This window comes from Marmota marmota, unplaced genomic scaffold (genome assembly GCF_001458135.2).
Source record: "Marmota marmota marmota unplaced genomic scaffold, marMar, whole genome shotgun sequence".
Classification (NCBI taxonomy): Eukaryota; Metazoa; Chordata; class Mammalia; order Rodentia; family Sciuridae; genus Marmota; species Marmota marmota.
The window spans coordinates 2,000,627-2,017,652 of NW_025999977.1; the positions used below are offsets into that span (position 1 = coordinate 2,000,627).

Consider the following 17,026-nt stretch of genomic DNA (forward strand, 5'->3'; position numbering starts at 1 on the left):
CTGTCATTACATTTTTTTCCCCACAAGATTAAGAGACAAAAGATGAGGATGTGTCTCCTTTTATATCCTTTTGTATTAAGGAGCAACCCTTTCTAGCAGTGCCCCAGTCCCCCTCCTAACTCCACCACCTTCCCCTCATATCTCATTGACCATAAATGAATGACATGCCTCTTCCTGAGACAGTGGCTGTCAAGGTCAATGGCTTAACCTTCACAATGGGTGGAAGGGCGAGGTGAGGATGTGGATACAACCAGCATGGACGGTGCTTTCCAGAACTTTGCAAAAGGAGGAGAGAGACCTCCCTGCAGTTAGCAGGGAGACATGGAGGGCAGGAAGGGCATTTTGTTCGTGCTGTAAACACGATTGAACATCCTTATCCGGAACGGACTTGATGAATGGGAACACAGCTGACCCCTCATAAAGCCAGACAGTTGGGAAGCACTTGGAATTTCTCTCCCATCCCACCACTCCCCTAGCCCTGACGAGTCTGTCCTCAAATCCTAGCAAATTATCTGTCCATCATTTTTGGACCCCACTATGCCAGGATATCTCAACAGCAGTACTCTTGACATTTTAGACTCGATAATCCTTTGTTGTGGGCAGTGGGGCAGGGATAAAGGAACTGCCCTGGGCTTTATAGGATGTTTAGCAGCTATTGAAGGCTAGAAGCAACCTCCACCTCTCCCCTGTCAGTTATCACAATCAAAAACATCTCCAGCCAGGCACGTGGGCACACACCTGTAATCCTAGAGGCTCTGAAGGCTGAGGCAGGAGGATCACGTTCAAAGCCAGCCTCAGCAAAAGTGAGGCGCTAAGCAACTAAATAAAATATTTATCCGTCTCTAAATAAAATAGGGCTGGAGAAGTGATTCAGTGGTTGAGTGCCCCTGAATACAATCCCCAGTACACCCATCCCCCCCCAAAATCTCCAGGTATTGCCAAATACGCCCTGGAGGACAAAACTGCCCCTGGTTGAGAACCACTGTTCGGTATCCATGTGGAAGTTCCTATGGATCTTAGAGCCTGTTTCTGGTTATGGCCTGTCTTTGGGCAATTTTTCCCTCCTTTTTTTGTATGGGGGAAGGGGTACTGGGGATTGAACTCAGGGCACTCAACAGTGAGCCATATCCTGAGTCCTATTTTGCATTTAATTTAGAGACAGGGTCTCACTGAGTTGCTTAGTGCCTCACCTTTGCTGAGGCTGGCTTTAAACTCTCGATCCTCCTGCCCCAGCCTCCCAAGCCACTGGGATTACAGACGTGTGCCATCCTGCCTGGCTGCACTCTCTTCCCTCTTCACGCTTTCCCTCCCCTGCTCTTGACCCTGTACCTCCTGACCTTCCAACAGTGTCTGTTCCTGTCCTACTTCCTGCTTCTCCTACTCAACTGGGAGCTCGGGGAAGGCAGCACCCACGTGTGTCTTTCTCAACATTCATCTTCAAAATCTAGCACCGTGCCTGGTCTGCCGACAGCCCTCTCCATCTCTGTCCCCATGTACGTCTACATACATAGGCAAATATATATGCATGCATATTTCTTTAATGAATGAATGAAAGATAGGAATGAACGATTCACTCTAACCTCACCTGTCAGATAGTCCCCAGTCGGTTTCTGGATTCATGAACCAGCCTTCTAGAATGGCCCTCTGCAACCGGCCACGCAGCACCCTGAGCAATTGCTCTTCAGTATTTGTGACCAGAGACCACTTTGAGAGTAAGGTGGGATCCCCATGTTCCCTGCCAGAGGCAGTTGGCCATAGCTTGACTTGTCTGAAGCCCATTCTGAGTCCCCTGGGGACTCCTGTCTCCCAAGACAAGAAGTAAGCTGGAGGGATCATAAAAAAAAAAAAAAAAAAAACAGACTGCTGATCCGTCAGTGGAGTGTTGAGTCCTCCTGTGCTTCTGCATTGCCTCCAGAATGAGGTAGGTGTGCACGCCCAGGCCCTGCACACCTGGCCCTGCCCTACCAGCTCATCTCCTTAGCCGCGTCCCTGCTGTGACCACACCCTGGACAGCAGAGCTCTCTGATGGCTCCAGCTGGCAACTCAGCCTCCACCTCCGTCACTGGAACCCCCCTTCACTTAGCCTCTGGGCCAGTTCAATCCTCTGCTCAAATAATGTCCCTTCTAGAGAGGGTCTCCTGTGCCTCTCCTCCCCAAGGCAGGACACACCCCTTCTCAAACACTCTTCCTATCAGGAGACAGTTTTCCATCCTTGCTGGGATCCCTGGGAGGACAGGAGTCACAGGTAACTCACCGCTGATCCTCAGAATCTGCTCTGGGCCTACCACATGAAGCACCTCAACACTGAACATGTTTGCTGGGCAAGTGTCCCCTTAGCATCCATCCCCCAGACCTCCCTGAGTTTTTCTTATTGGCCCATGTGATCCCAGGAAACAGTTTCAAGCCCAGTTCTAGGAATGGAGCCAGCTGTAGCTAAAGCCAACCTTGAGGAGGGCAAAGCAGAGAGAAAACACAAACTCTTGGTGATCTAGTTGAGAAGTTGGATGAACCCTTGCCTGAAGCCGACCCTTGATGTTTCATTTCCATAAAGCCCTTAAGTTCCCTTTACTAGTTTCAGTGGGCTTTTCTAATACCTGCAACCCAGAGTAGCAAGGAAAAAACATCTGAGTCAATGGAACAAATGGGACAATGACCCTCAAAACCCTTTTAAGCCAGCTGATAGTTGCATGGTATGCTTTTATTTGAGCTTGCCTTCTGGGCCTGGAAGAAAAAGCCGGATCTTCTTTCCAGAGCTAACACCTTCCTTATCTTTTCCAGAAACTGATTCCTTTAAATATTCCTTTAAAAACACCCACCCATCAGGCAAACCCATACCCTCTCCTCTCTTCCATCTTTCCTGATTCAGGGGCTTCCTTCTCTCTACCTTCAGATGTTCTCAGTCCTCTCCACCCTGCAAAGCTCCCTTGGCCCCTCCTGGAGCTGCAGCCCCCCTCTTGCCCACTCTCCTGCAGCCTGCTCTGGAGGCGGCCTCCCCTCCTGCCGCACACGGGCCACACTGCGCAGGCCCAGTAAGAGCTCACCACCTTCTCAGCCTTCCAGGAGCGCTCTGGACCCGGCTCCCTGCTGCGTGTTCTGTGTGAGTTGTGGCTCCTGGCTCCAGGGTTCAGGTGGCAGTGTTTCAGCACTGGCCACACGGTTCTTGGGGCTCACGGCCACCTCCCACCTGAATCTCCCCTAAAGTAGAATCACTCTGTTCAGAAGGTACAGCTCCCTCCCCAAGGTAATTTCTGGACATCATCCCTCTCTCAGCCACCGTCCAACCTCCCAATCCAGAGGGGCCGGATCTTGGGTCCCCGAGTGCAGGGGAGAACCAAGTGGGGCTGGAAGGTTCCCTTGGGGACCTTGGGGCCTGGGCGGGACCGGAGAGGAGGCTGGTTTTCCAGTTCTGGGGTGAGCGGCGGAGGCCACATTTAAAAGCCACGTCCCCCAGCTCTGTGTTTTCCAGCATGTTCCTGCTGCTCCTTCCGAGTGAGCCCGGTTTCCCGAGGAAAGGTCAGACCAGTGGGTAAAGCCAGGCGTCAGACTGCAAGGAAAAGCTGTCTTTCTCCAGCTCAGATCTTTAAAGCAGAAGGAGGAAGCAGAGGGAGGGGTTCCCAAGAGTGTCAGGGACAAGGCTGGCTTGAGCCAGAGCTCCTGCTGCCCTCTCAGCCTGGAGCGCCCAGCCTGACTCTCCTTTTTTGTAAAGTGGAACCTCTTCCTCAGCATGACCAAGGGAACCAGACGGTTCAGGTGACTGCCCACCGGAGCAAAGGGCAGACTTGGAAAGGAAGGAGGGTACTTGAGTGAGGAGAGGGGAGGGGGTGAGAGGAAAGGAGGCCCAGAATGCTGGTGGTGAGGCCAGCCAGACACCGAGCCTCCAAGCCCCCTACCCCCAGGCAGCCTTGTAAAAGCAGCTCTGAGGGCTCCGCCCACCTGCTTCTCCCTCTGAAAGGCCATACCAGCAATGGTGGCACCCCGTGCACAACTGGTCCACCCAGACACACCCCTCCCCTGCCCAGCCACCCCTCCCCCGCCCAGCCATCCCCACTCCCCTCCCTGCTCAAGTACACAGTCAATGCACTCTGTGGTTCAGTCTGTTTTATACTGAAATTATATGAGCTGATCCAAAAGGGGATCAGGTTGGGGGGAGAAAGAGATGATGAAAATGGGTGATCCCAGGGCTCCACGTTCATCAGTCACTCTTGCAGCAGGTGCTGTCCACCCGACCTGGCAGGAGGGTCAGGCTGCGGAGGTCTGGAGGAGCTCGGCTGAGCTGGGCCGAGGAGGCAGGCCAGCCCTGGCTGGGAGGGCAGCCCGCGCCCCCTTCTCCAGAACAGGAGGGTCCTCAGCTGAAGGGCTTCACCAGCTTCATGGCAGCATAGTTCTGGAGGGAGGAAGGAGGCAGGGACACTTGGTGACCTCTTTCTGGGCAGGCACAGCCAGAGCAGCTGGACAGGTCTGAGTGACAGGTAGGAGACTGGGAAAGGAGGCTAATGGCTCCTCACCTACCTGCCCACTCCTTGCCCACACCTGCTTCTCCCCCACACTTGGCACAAACTCCACACTGACTGGCACACCCACCCATCAGGCAAACCCATACCCTCCTGAAACCACTCATACCCTCCCGGTATCTGGGATCAAGGCCACCTGAATTGCCCCATCTTCTCTCCCATTAATCTGGGGCCCACTCCCACCTTCCCACCAGGACTCTGATCATCAAGGTCCTGGCCAAGGGACTCTGATCCCCAAGGGCCTAGCCTCGGGAGGCCCACCCTGGGCTCTTCCTGGTGCTGAAGGCAGGGCCTCAATTCTCCCCTATGGCCCTCCACACACACACCCCCCACATGGAAACCCCAATCTCATTGGTCACCCTGCTCCCTGCCAGAGAGAGAGTTGGGCTGTGGAGCCCTGATGTGGGGCAGGACCAGAGATGGATGGCCCTTGATTTAGCCCGGCCTGCTGCAGGACTGACAGGAACCTCCCTTCCCCACTCCTCCCTCCAAAAAACCATGAACACATACACAACACAACACAGGGCTCCTAATTGGGACAGTATGTTCCCCAGCGCCGGCCCGGGGAAGCCAACTCTGGAAACAAAGCCGGCCGGCCTTCCCCGCCAATTCTCCTCTTGCCTCCCCACGCTGGCCCTGCTCCCAGCTGGCTCTGAGGGGGGAGCCGAGAGGAATCAGACAGGCTGCCCCCTCGCCCCTCCCAGGGGAATTTCCAAGAGGGTGGGGGACTGGGCCCACTGGAGGGGAGCAGCCCCACCCTGGGCCCCTCTCCACCGGGCCTGGCTTGGGCCAGCTAGCATAAGCCCTCTGTCCCTGGCCTAAAAGCCAGGTGAGGGGCACCAATCTAGTCCTCACAGAAGTGGGACTGGCCAGGTGACTGACTTGGGTGAAGGGGAGCAGGACTTTACCAGGCTAAAGCAAAGCCTGCAAGCAAAAGGCCTGCCATCTCAGTCCCAGGCTGGCCCCTGGGTCCTTGGCGCCCTGGACTAGGATGTGCCCCTGCTTGTTGGCTGTAGGAGAGGGAAGGCAGGGTCAGTATTTAAAGAGAACAATTTCTAGAAGGACTTGAGGGACAGTGATACTGTTAGGGAGACCAGGAGTCAGGGGAGGGCCTCTGAACAGGACCCCCAAAATGCTACTCAGCTCCTGCCCACATGGCTGAGGCTAAGGCTAGCCCCAGGGACAAAGAAGGACCACAGTCTAGAAAGGACTAGAAGCCTTCCCTTCCCACCAGCCAGGCAGAGAGACTCCTTCCCCAGGCCCCAGAGTCCTAGGTCTGCCACCCAAAGGCCTCATAAGATGGGCAAGCTGGCTGTGGCCTGGGGTTAGGCATAGAAAGGGCAGTGGGGGTGCTGCTTGGGGCCTGCCCCCGGCCCTCCCCTAGGCTCTTTGGGAAGAGACATGGCTTGACATGCTGCTCCGCAGGGAAGGTGAAGGAGTTCCCCTGGCCTTAATCACAGTCACAAAAGGCCAGAGCTGACCTGGTCGTCGTCCACCACCACCTCCACCAACCACACACCCCCCCGCCTCCACCTTGCCAAGGTCACACAAGAAGTCATGGGTGGAGCTGGTCTTGCTGAGTTCAAGTGCAGAACTCCATCTCATTTAACAGCACTTCTCCAACCTCAGTGTGCCCCAGTGCAAACTCTGGGGGGCTGGCCCAGGAGTCTGCATTCTAGCCAGTTCCCCGACGATGCTGGTGCTGGTGGCTTCACGCCCACGTGGAGGAGTGTGCCTGCACCAGCCCCCCTTCCTAGCCCCGCAGCTTGGGCCCCCTAATGGAATGTTCAATTAGCCGTGGCGGTCATCCTTATTCTGTGGTCATCCTTACTCGTCCTTATTCAATGTCTCCCAGGAGACCAAGAACTTCTGGTGGCACAGGCCTCCTCATCTCCTCATGCCCCCAACATGTCCACTCTGCCCAGACACATGTGCTTGCTTGAGAAAGTCTCCCCAGCTAGCTGATGGCAGCCAGTATGTCCAATGAGCAAAACCCAGCTGGAGCTGGCCCAGAGACGGGAGCTGGGCAGCCTGGGCCGCCCCTGGGAGCAAATCCCAGGCAGAAGCTCTGGGGCCTTGTCACAGCCCAGGTCACCTCCGGCAGCAGCTTGTGCTCCAGGACACCATACTTGAGTGGTTCCTTCTACAGACCTGTCTCTAACCTTGGGATCTCTTTTTCCTTTCTTAAAGAGGCCCCTGAAATGATACAAACTTCAGGGCCCCCCGATCTGGGTCCACCCCTGGACCACAGTCCAGTTTAGCCAGTTGACCTCAACTCTTCTTCCTAGCCCCAGAAAACATGTTAACAAGGCACCCGAGGTGACCCCAGCCAGCGTGGGGGGCCTGGCCCGTAGCTGGACCCATCAGCCATCCTGGTTCTGGGCCTTCTTTCTTGCATTGGCCCCTAGAGAGCTGGGGCCTGGACATCCGTCCCTCCATGGCTCCTCTCCGTTTATGACATTAGAGACAGCATGGGGTGGTCTATGGTTTCAAGGCTTCCTCCTCTGGGACACACTCTGCCGACAAGGCAATGCCAGCTACCAACTCTCAGCGGGGGAGTCTCCACCCCTTTCCACCTCCGGGAGGGTTCACAGAGCGAAGAGCTGCCTGGGAGTCATTCCCAGCAGCTGCTGCAATGAGGACGAGGCTCCTGGACTGAAGCGAGAAACCAGTGATCCCTGGACAGGGGCTGTGTGCCTGGAGCCAGCCCTTCCCCTCCGAGTCTTTGTTGTGAAAATCAGTGTATCCAGGGGCTGATTACACCCTTCTCTCTACTTTTTTATATAGGTTTAAAATGCTCATATTACAAAGCTTTTTAAAGATGTAAAGGACGTGAGAAATCAGGTGTGATCCTGAGAATGCTGTGATCCTTTCAATGTCTAAAGTTCTAGAGACACTGGGGGCTGGGGCATTTTCAGGGTTACCTGTAAAAGCCAGGGCAGACACCTGAGCACCCCCTTCCCTGGTGAGGGTCCCATGGAGCTGGGGACACAGCAGCCATCATTGGTATGGGCCTAGCAAGCTCTTTGCCAGGTATCAACTGGCTTCTTACCAAGTGAAAGGGACCCTCCAATGTGTGCCCTGCAAATGAGGGGCTCCTGGGCCAGACTCCCCCCTTTCTCCATCCCCCACCCCCACTGTAGGAGGCAGGAACACTCTACCAAGGTCTTCAGGAGACACTGGGACCCTCTCCTGGATCCAGCCTCTCCCTTCCTCTGGACTTAGCAAGTGGGGTCCTCAAGGCAGAGTGGCCATCCCCTGTGGTCCCCCCAATTCTTAACTTCCCGTCCAGACCCAGTTTCCACACCCTCCTTCAAGAAGTTTCCCCTGCTCGCTCCATCCCAAGGGGCCTCATCTTTTGCCAACCCCTTGATGACACATGTTCCAGGGGCTCGCTGAAGACAGCTGTGTCTCCCCGTCCAGGGCAAGGACTCAGTTTCCCCCCCCCCCCGGGACCAAGGGCTCCCCAGGGTCATCCTTAGTCCCCTCATGGGACCAGGGACTCCTGGGGACAGAGGCTACTCCTCTCCCTGAGGAGACAGAGGGAGCTCCTCACAGTCAAGGATGAGCTTCCCCAGCAGCCCAAGAGCTCCCCCAGGTCGGCACATCTGCCTCCCCATCGGGCCTGCTCACCGGGAAGGCGTAGACGAAGATGCCCAGGAACAGCAGCAGGATGAAGAGAATGAGGAAGAGGATGAAGGCGCACCGGAAGCGCCGCCACAGGATGAACTTCACAGTCTTGTACGGGGAGGTGAACCACAGGAAAGAGGTGTCAGGGCGCCTGGAAGCAAGACCCCAGGGGTCAGCGGACCTGAGCCTGCAGGTCGAATAGCCCTGGCCTCCAGGGTGCCCAGGACTCACCCAGGCCCCCAGCCTCTGCCCCCAAACTTAGCAGACAGGGTCTGCATCCCTGTCCCCAGCCCCTGCTGCAGCATCAGCCCTGACTGTGCCGCCCTCCTGTTCTCGGTGCTCCGGAGCTGGTCCCCAGCCGTCCTCCCCAGGACACCTTCCCCAGAGCCTATGCCTCAGGCCTTCATCACAGACCCCAGATTTGGGAGCTGCCATGTTGGGTGAGCCGTGGCCCATGGGCCTCAGAGCAGCTACCCACTTTCCCAGATGGCCATGGCTGGGCCACACTTGGGGAGGATGGTGGGAAGAGAACCCAGAGGCTGATTTTCTTTCCCTCCCAACCAAGAACCTCAAAACCCTCCCTTCAGCCAGCCCCACAGCTCAAAAGAACACGCAGGATTTTGTGTCCAGATCAAGGCCTGTTCACGTCTGATTGTACCCCTGGGTCTCACGGCTTTCTCTTCTCTGTCTACCAGATCCCAGCATCCGGGGGCAACCACACCCCTCACAGCTCGGCTAGATGCATGGCACTCAGGATAGCGCTGTGTCAAAATGAGCCGTCTGTACTAAGCAGGCTGGCTGGGGACATCACACACAGCCTTGAGTCCCCAAGTCTTTTTTTTTTTTTTTTGTACCAGGAATTGAACCCAGGGGCACTTAATCACTGAGCCACGTCCCCAGCCCTTTTTTATATTTTATTTACAGGCAGGGTCTTGCTAAGTTGCTGAGGGCCTCACTAAGTTGCTGAGGCTGGCTTTGAACTTGCAATCTTCCTGCCTCAGCCTCCCAAGCCACTGGGATTACAGGCATATGCCACCCTGCCTGGCCCCAAGTGTCTTTTAGTGATTGTCCAAGAGCTGCCTTTGAGAAGCCCACATCCACTGGCTTGGTTTATTTTCCTAAGAGATGTATGGTATAAAAAAAAAAAAAAAGGATTTAAAAATTGTATTTACAATCAAAAAAATGAGAAATTATACCCCATTTGATTCAAATGTATGAAATGTCAAGATCATTGTACTGTCATGTATAACTAATAAAAAATAAATAAAATAAAAATTGTATTTAGTCGGGGGAAAAAAAGCACTGGTCTCCCCATTTCACAGATGGGAAAATGGAGCTCAAAAAGTCATCCGAAAGCCGCAACACCAGAGGACAGTCATGGAGGCAGCATGGTGAAGGGGAAGACCTTGATGAGAGCTAATCAGAGCACACTGGAGAATTTCAGCTTCCCTACTTTCCTAGTTGGAAAAACCTTATTTAACTTTGCTTTGTTTTCTCACCTGTAAAATGGGGATAATGACCACCCAGCAGGGACGGTTCCCAAGGACAAGGTGTACATGCTGTATGACAGCACGTTGGCACACAACCCCTGAAATGATGCCTGTCACCTGCCCCTCTCTGAGGCATGTGGGCCTTGTGACCTGTGCATGGCTGTGCATTGGGTGCCCCCTCCAGGAGGGCCTGTACCCCTCCACCTCCTGGGCACCAGGAATGGGGCTGGGCACTAACTTTGGATCCTCGAGCTTTGGATTCATGTTGGGTTCGTCCCGTCCCTGGCCAGCAGGCCGTTCCTCATGCTCATTCTCTGACACGATCTCCAAGGTCATTTCCAGCTTGCCCTGTGGGGGGGGATACACAGTCTGATTAGGGACTACCAGGTGGCCTGGAGAGGAGCCAGGCTGGGATGAACATAAGGCCACTTCATTTTTTTAATATTTTTAAGATGTACAGATGTTGTGATGATAAAAGCAGTACTCGCTCCCTGGGGAACACTTAGAATCTACAGAAATGTATAAAGAAAGATTATCATCCATACCTCCACCGTGTGCAGACAAGCAGTTAGTAACCTTTTATGCCCCAAAGCTGCAAGTGCAGGAAATATCACACTGTATACACAGGTCTACGGCTCACTCTTTTCACTTAGGAATATATTTCAGTATATAATTATATGTTCTTTAAAGTTTGCTTTTTAATGATTGTAAAACATTTCATGGGTGCTTAACTGTAATGTATTTCAGTAAACTACTTATTTTGGTTCATTTAGGTTGTTTCCAACTCTTTGATATTATAAATAATGCTGCAGCAAACATCCCAGAACTTTTTCATTTTATCTGGTTACTTCTTTAGAAGAGAGTTTAGAAGTGGGACAACAGAGTCCAAAGGCACAAATATGGTTACATCTCTTGCTGTATGCTACCAAAGTGCTTCTCCCCACACTAAAACCTCTAACACTCCTAGCAAAGTAAATGGGGAGGTCTGTCTCTCTACGTTCTCACCATTGGTCAGTATTTCTTTTTTGATATCTAATTTAATAAACAAAAAATCACATTAAAAATAGTCTTTTAATTACTAGAAGGAATAAACCCCTTTTTTGCATGATTAATGGACATCCGCACTTCTGTGGATTATCTACGGAGGTCCTTTGCTCATGCTTCATTTGGGGTGTTAGTATTTTGTAGTAATCATTACAATTCTTCACATAACAAGGGTATTTTATTTCAAGAGCCACTTTAGGGTTGGCTGGCTGCCGGCTGTTTCTGTGTCTGGGATTCGCTTCCTTCTGCAGCTGCTCTGGGCTGGGGGATGGGCGGAAAGAAGGTTCTCCCTGGTCCTCTAATCACCCCCCAGATCAAACCTCTCAGCAAGGAGAGCAGAGCCAGGAGGGAGGGTCCTGCTCCAATGGGAGAGACACGACCCCGTCCATCCCCCAGGAAACCCAGATCACTGTTAGGAACACACAGAATAGAAGCATCGTCCATTATCTATGTATCCATCCATCTATTTATTTTTTTATTTATATTTTTTTGGTACCAGGGATTGCACTCAGGGGCACTCCACCACTGAGCCACACCCCCAGCCCTATTTTGTGTTTTATTTAGAGACAGGGTCTCACTGAGCTGCTTAGGACCTCGCCATTGCTGAGGCTGGCTTTGAACTCATGATCCTCCTGCCTCAGCCTCCAGAGCTGCTTGGATTACATGTGTGTGCCACCACGCCCTGCCCAGCCATCATAGTCTATTTAAATAAGTGTCCCCTGGGTGTGAGCCTCAAAGGAAAGAAAGGCTGAGAATGGGAAAGGGGACAGGGGAGGAGAATGCCCTGAAACTAGAGGGACAGAGGAGAGGAGCAGGGAGCACGCGCTACCCGCCACTCTCTAAGGAAGAAGCCACCAGGCACCCTCCACCAGGAGGCTGGGGAAGCAGACTCACCGCGAGAATCTTCTTCTCACCCTCCTCTGCTACACAGGGCCACCAGCCCTTCACTGTCTTCTGCTCAAAAAGGGACACAAACAATTCCGGGTGGAAGGTGTCGTCCAGCTGGTCCAGAGAGCACTTCTCAGCCGTCTTGGCTGGCTTGGGCATGCGGTTGAGATCCAGCTGCAGGGAGCCTGCCACAGAGAGATGTGCTTTGGCCTTGGGTGGCCCTAAGGCAGGCAGGCTCGAGAAAGCTCACCGTCACCTCCTCAGCTTCAATTCATGGCTTAGCCATGGGCCAGATCCCACAAACCATCCACCCCCCATCCGGAGCCTCTCATTCCCTCCCCAGTTTCCCATCCATCTACTCAGTGTCCATCTGCATTCATCCTGTTGACTCACCCTTAACAAGCCCCCGATTCTGCCCTTCACCTTACTGAGGACCACCCCATTCACATACGCATGTCTACATTCATCAGGTTTTTTAAAATTACTTTTATCAAGGTAAAATATATACATCATAAAATGGATCGTCTTAACCCATTTTAAATGTACAATTTGGTGGCATTAACTCCAGCCACAGTATTGGGAAACCATCCCCAATATTTCCGAAATGTTTTCATCTCCAAATAGAAACTTTGTATCCATTAAGCAAAAACTCCCTATTCTCCTCTTCCCTTAGCCCCTGGAGATCTCTAGTCTACCTTCCGTCTCTATTAATTTGCCTTTCCTAGATATTTCACACAAGGGGAATCATATAATATTTGCCCTTATGCCTCTGGATTATTACATTGACTACAATGTTGGCAAACCTCATACACTTTATAGTACACATCAGTAACATTCTTTTAATGGTTGAATAATATTCCATTGTATGTATATAACACATTTTATATATTGATACATGTATTGATGGATCTGAGTTGTTTCACCTTTTGCCACTGTGCATAATGCTGCAGTAAACGTTGGCATACACGTCTCTGAGTTCCTGTTTTCAATTCCCTGGGAGCACTGCTGGTCCTATGGTAATCCAGGTGTGTGAGGAATCCCACACCATTTTCCACAGCAGCTGCACCATGTCACACCCACCCAAGCAAGGTACAAAGGTTCCGACTTCTGCACATCCTCAACACCTCTGACTTCATCTCAGTAGCATTACTATATTCTTGCCCTCCCAGGAGGTGTGAAGCAGGGCCTCGCTGTGGTTCACCCCAGTCTCTTCATCCACCCACCCGGCTTTCCAACCAGCCATCTTGTCACTGAGTCACCTACCCTACCGTGCTATCCATCCTCTCTCCATAGCTGTAGCTATTTGGTTCAACCATATCAAAATGCCAATAGGTAACTATTTTTGACCTACAAGAACAGCAATCTTGTGGTTTCACCTAATCAAATCAAATGTGATGGAGTCAACAGGATTGGAGCCCCGGTCATGAGGGACTCATGGGAGAGATGGATTGCAAAATTGTTTCCTGGGGCCAAATTGAAGAGATTATTATCATGGAAAGCTTAGATTTTTCTCAGCGTACAATGCTTAGTTTCTGTGGCTGGGCATTGGATCTTATTCTTTTTCCTGGCTTTCTTTCTTTCTACCCATCCTTTAATACATCTTTCCTTTTATCTCTCCATCCATGTCAACCCATCTACCTCCCTCTATAGCCTCCACCTGTTCAGCACTATCTCTATCCACTTGTTCACCAGTACATCACATTCATCTATCTATCTACCCACATATCCCTCCACCCAGTGCAGATAAATATTAATTTCCCATTTGAAATATGATCCCAATATAATATTAAGTAACTATCAGAGTATTAACACACACACACACGCAAACACACACAAATTATCCCATCACGATCTACATTAAAGATAGTTAAGGAAACACAGGATTATCTCAGGATGGTGAGATTATAGATGCTTAATTATTACCAATAAGATTAAAAAGTAACAAATATTCAAAGGGTATAAACTATCTAATTATAAAACAGAGTATAAAGTGGAAAAGAGAAATCTCCTAGAATTAAAAGATAGTATTCGCTAATGGTTTTATGAAGTTTTATTTTAAAAAACAAAGGATGAAGTGGGATGTGGTCCCAGCTGTTCAGGAGGCTGGGGCAGAGGATCACAAGTTGGAAGCCAGCCTCAGCAATTTAGTGAGACCCCGTCTCAAATTTTTTTAAAAAGGGAGCAGGGAAAGGGTGGGTGGTCATACAGCTCGGAGGCACAGCACTCTCCCAGCATATGTGAGGCCCTGGGTTCCATCCTAATACCACCAAAAAATAAAAACAAATAGAGGACAAGCCTGTTTAACTTTATTTTCACACTGTTTTCTAATTCAGTTAAAATACAATTTTCTTTTCTTTTTTTTTCTTTTTCAAAATTAATTCTGAAGCCTCACTCCATAAAGTATAGATGTTCCCATTTTTTTCCCAACCTAAGGATTGAATCCAAGGACTTATGCATGCTAAGCAAGCACCCTACTCTTGAGCTTCATCTCCAGTCCATGATGCTCCCAAATTTTAATGTCTCTAGCAAAAAGATTCCATAAAAATATTAAGAGCAAATGAAAAAATGGCAAGAAATTTGCAAGGTATCCTTAATATATAAAAAGCTCTGAAAACCAAGAATAAAAGATGAACATCTCAAAACCATGGAAAAAAGGCCCACTAACAATATGATTAATGAATATATTTTTTATATTCTACCTTATAAGTAATAAATGCAAACAAAAATTAAAATAATAAGGCATTGACAATTTTTTTAAAAAAGTAACAGTGGTAGCAAATGTTTAGGAGAAATGTCACCCTTGTACAAACAGGACACCTAAGTAGAAATATAAATAAGATCTTTCTGGAGGGCAATTGAACAAAATGTTTCAAAAATCATTAGAATGTTCAGACTCTAACAAATCTACTTCCTACAGTTAAGGACAGCGATGTACAAAGGCTCTAAATATGTCTGCCTAGGGGTGTCACTCACATTGGTAAAACCAAAGATGGCCTGATGATCTACCGAGAGAGGATAAACTGAGCAAAAAAGGGTCCATCTACACAATGAAACACCAGGCAGGCAAATGTGGTAATGCAGATGTCAATGTAGATGGATGCCTATGGACCAGAGAGGGTGCTCTCAAAATGTTAAATTAAAAAAAAGAAACCCAGAATATAAAACAATATGTATGATACACACCCTTTCACATACTGTGCAGATGAATATTTATATACATGTCATATATCTACATAAAATGCATACATATCCATGTTTGTTTATCAATGAACCAACATACAATAGTATACATCAAAAGGTTGGTAGAGGTTATCTCTGGGTGGTGAGATTAAGGAGGAGGAAGAACCATTCTTACCGTGGTCATCTAATCTTTCTACAGGAATAATAGACAAAATAACAAGCCAAATAACAAAATTCAATTTGGGTGCCATCACTTTTACATCTGACTCTATAATGAAGTCCTGAGCAGCTCCCAGCCCTAAGTGTGCTGATTGCTGGGCGTGGGACCTGGATTGTGGGAGTCCCAGGAAACGAGAGCAGTTTGATCGGGCAGCCAGCCCTCCCCTGCTGAGAGCTGCTCCTCAGAACGCCCCCTGCAGAGGCTGAGGGCTCCCCTTTCTGCAATCAAGAGCCATCCAGGTGGGCATCGGTGATCTGCCACAGGCCACCCTGCTCCCAGGTGGCAGAGCAGAAATGGAAGCCAGGAATCCTGACTTCCGTGGGCTGCCTTTACCATGGATTCAAATTCTTTTAAAACTTTTTTTTTCCAATTGAGGTAAAATTCAAATAGCATAAAATTTAATACTTTAACCATTTTAAAAAATATATTTTTAGTTGTTGATGCACACAATACCTTTATTTTTATGTGGTGCTGAATGTTGAACCCAATGCCCTACATGTGTGAGGCCAGGGCTCTACCACTGAGCTACAACCCCAGCCCGCACTGTAACCATTTTTAAATGTGCAAATCAATGGCTTCTAGTGCATTTAGAGTTGTGTAACCACTACCACCATCTAATTCCAGAACATTTTCATCAGCCCCAAAAGAAACCCCTGTACCCACTAAACAGTCCCTTTCCACCCTGCCTCTTCCTCCCAATCCCCACTGATGGTTCTGCCTCTCTGTGGATTCGCCTCCTGTGGGCCTTTCCTATACACGGAGTCATGAAATAGCTGTCCTTCTGCATCTTGCTTCTTTTACTTAGCATGTTTTTCTTTCTTTTTTTCTTTTTTGTACCAGGATTGAACCCAGGGGCACTTAACCACTGAGCCACATCTAGCCTCACTAAGTTGCTGAGGGTGGCTTTGAACTCGTGATCCTCCTGCCTCAGCTTCCTCAGCCCCTGGGATGACAGACATGAACCACCACCCACTTAGCTTATTCTTAAGGTTCCTCCATGGTGTCATGGGACAGCATTTCATTTCTTTCTTGTGGCATTTTATGGCTGAATAATACCCTATGGATGTTCCCCGTTTTCCAGAGTTAACACTGGAAGAGTTAACGCAGAGTTGCCATCTTTGTCCCCACATCCCACCCCTGCAGAGGCACTGCCTCCGGCCAACCCTTTAGCCCAGCTCCCTGCTCCCAGCTCAGGATCTCACCAGCCCCACCGAACCCCTGGGATTGGGGGATGGAGTCTGTGGTTTGTTCTTTCAGCCAGCACCTGGGCACAAGGATGAGCAGTGGCTGGAACACCTTGATTTCTGGACTCAAATCTGTCTGGACTGGGGTGCAACGAGAGCACCCGCCAAGCACGAAGCCATTCAGCTGTGACAGGCAGCACACACCTGTGCAGGCTTCAGCCTGAGTTTCCCCTCTTCCTCACCTACCTGAGTTCCCCATCCAACATGGCCCAGTGGTCAATGCTACCTCTGCAAGAGGCCCACCCTAGAGGCCACTCTGATCACTGTGATCAATCTGACACTGTCCTGTCATACATTTCACTCAGCACTGGGGACTCAGTGACTCTGAGCCCCCTGAGAGCAGAAAACCCTACCAGGTTTCCCAGGGGCACACGGGCATGCACACACACACACACACACACACACACACACAGCAGGTTCTGGACCAGCCTCTGATACACAGTGTTGGCTGACCAGAAACAAGGCTCACCCAGAAAGTCATCAAAGGAGAACTTGTCGTTGTCCCAGATCTGGAATACCACTCTTGCTGGGATTTTGCTCTCTGTCTTGTCCAGCCTCCAGAAGGCATCCTGACCCAGAGGAAGAGCAGAGAAGGAAACAGGGAAAAAACATTAGCGAGGCCACAGTCCCTACAACCTGGAGGGCTGCCTGGAAGAAGAGGTGGAGTAGGATGTCCCTGGAGTGGGACCTGCCAGAGCCAAGTCCTGGTGGGAAGGCTGGTAAGGGCAGATTCTGGAAGGTAGTGTTCAGGATCCACAAGAAGACCACACAGGCTCACCTCACGTCAGCTGGCTCCATTAGCCTCCCAACCCTGTAAGT

At 50.5% G+C, this 17,026-nt stretch overlaps 1 protein-coding gene across 24 annotated transcripts in view; it reads right to left on the reverse strand.

Annotated features, from left to right (window-relative positions):
* Positions 1–4,083: 4,083 nt before the first annotated feature.
* The window catches only part of Dysf (dysferlin), a 208,332-nt gene continuing 195,389 nt past the window's right edge, over positions 4,084–17,026 (reverse strand). For 23 of the 24 annotated variants that reach the window (XM_015479534.2, XM_015479530.2, XM_015479532.2 and 20 more), the window contains 5 exons: positions 16,677–16,776; positions 11,570–11,748; positions 9,870–9,979; positions 8,145–8,292; positions 4,084–4,384 (listed from right to left, as the gene is read on the reverse strand). In XM_015479534.2, coding sequence (XP_015335020.1) covers positions 4,346–4,384; positions 8,145–8,292; positions 9,870–9,979; positions 11,570–11,748; positions 16,677–16,776 — 576 coding nt within the window. In that variant the 3' untranslated portion in view covers positions 4,084–4,345. Of the gene's footprint in view, positions 4,385–4,490; positions 4,531–7,154; positions 7,162–8,144; positions 8,293–9,869; positions 9,980–11,569; positions 11,749–14,471; positions 14,475–16,676; positions 16,777–17,026 lie in introns of those variants that run through there. The other variant, XM_048804132.1, reaches the window with a different exon arrangement.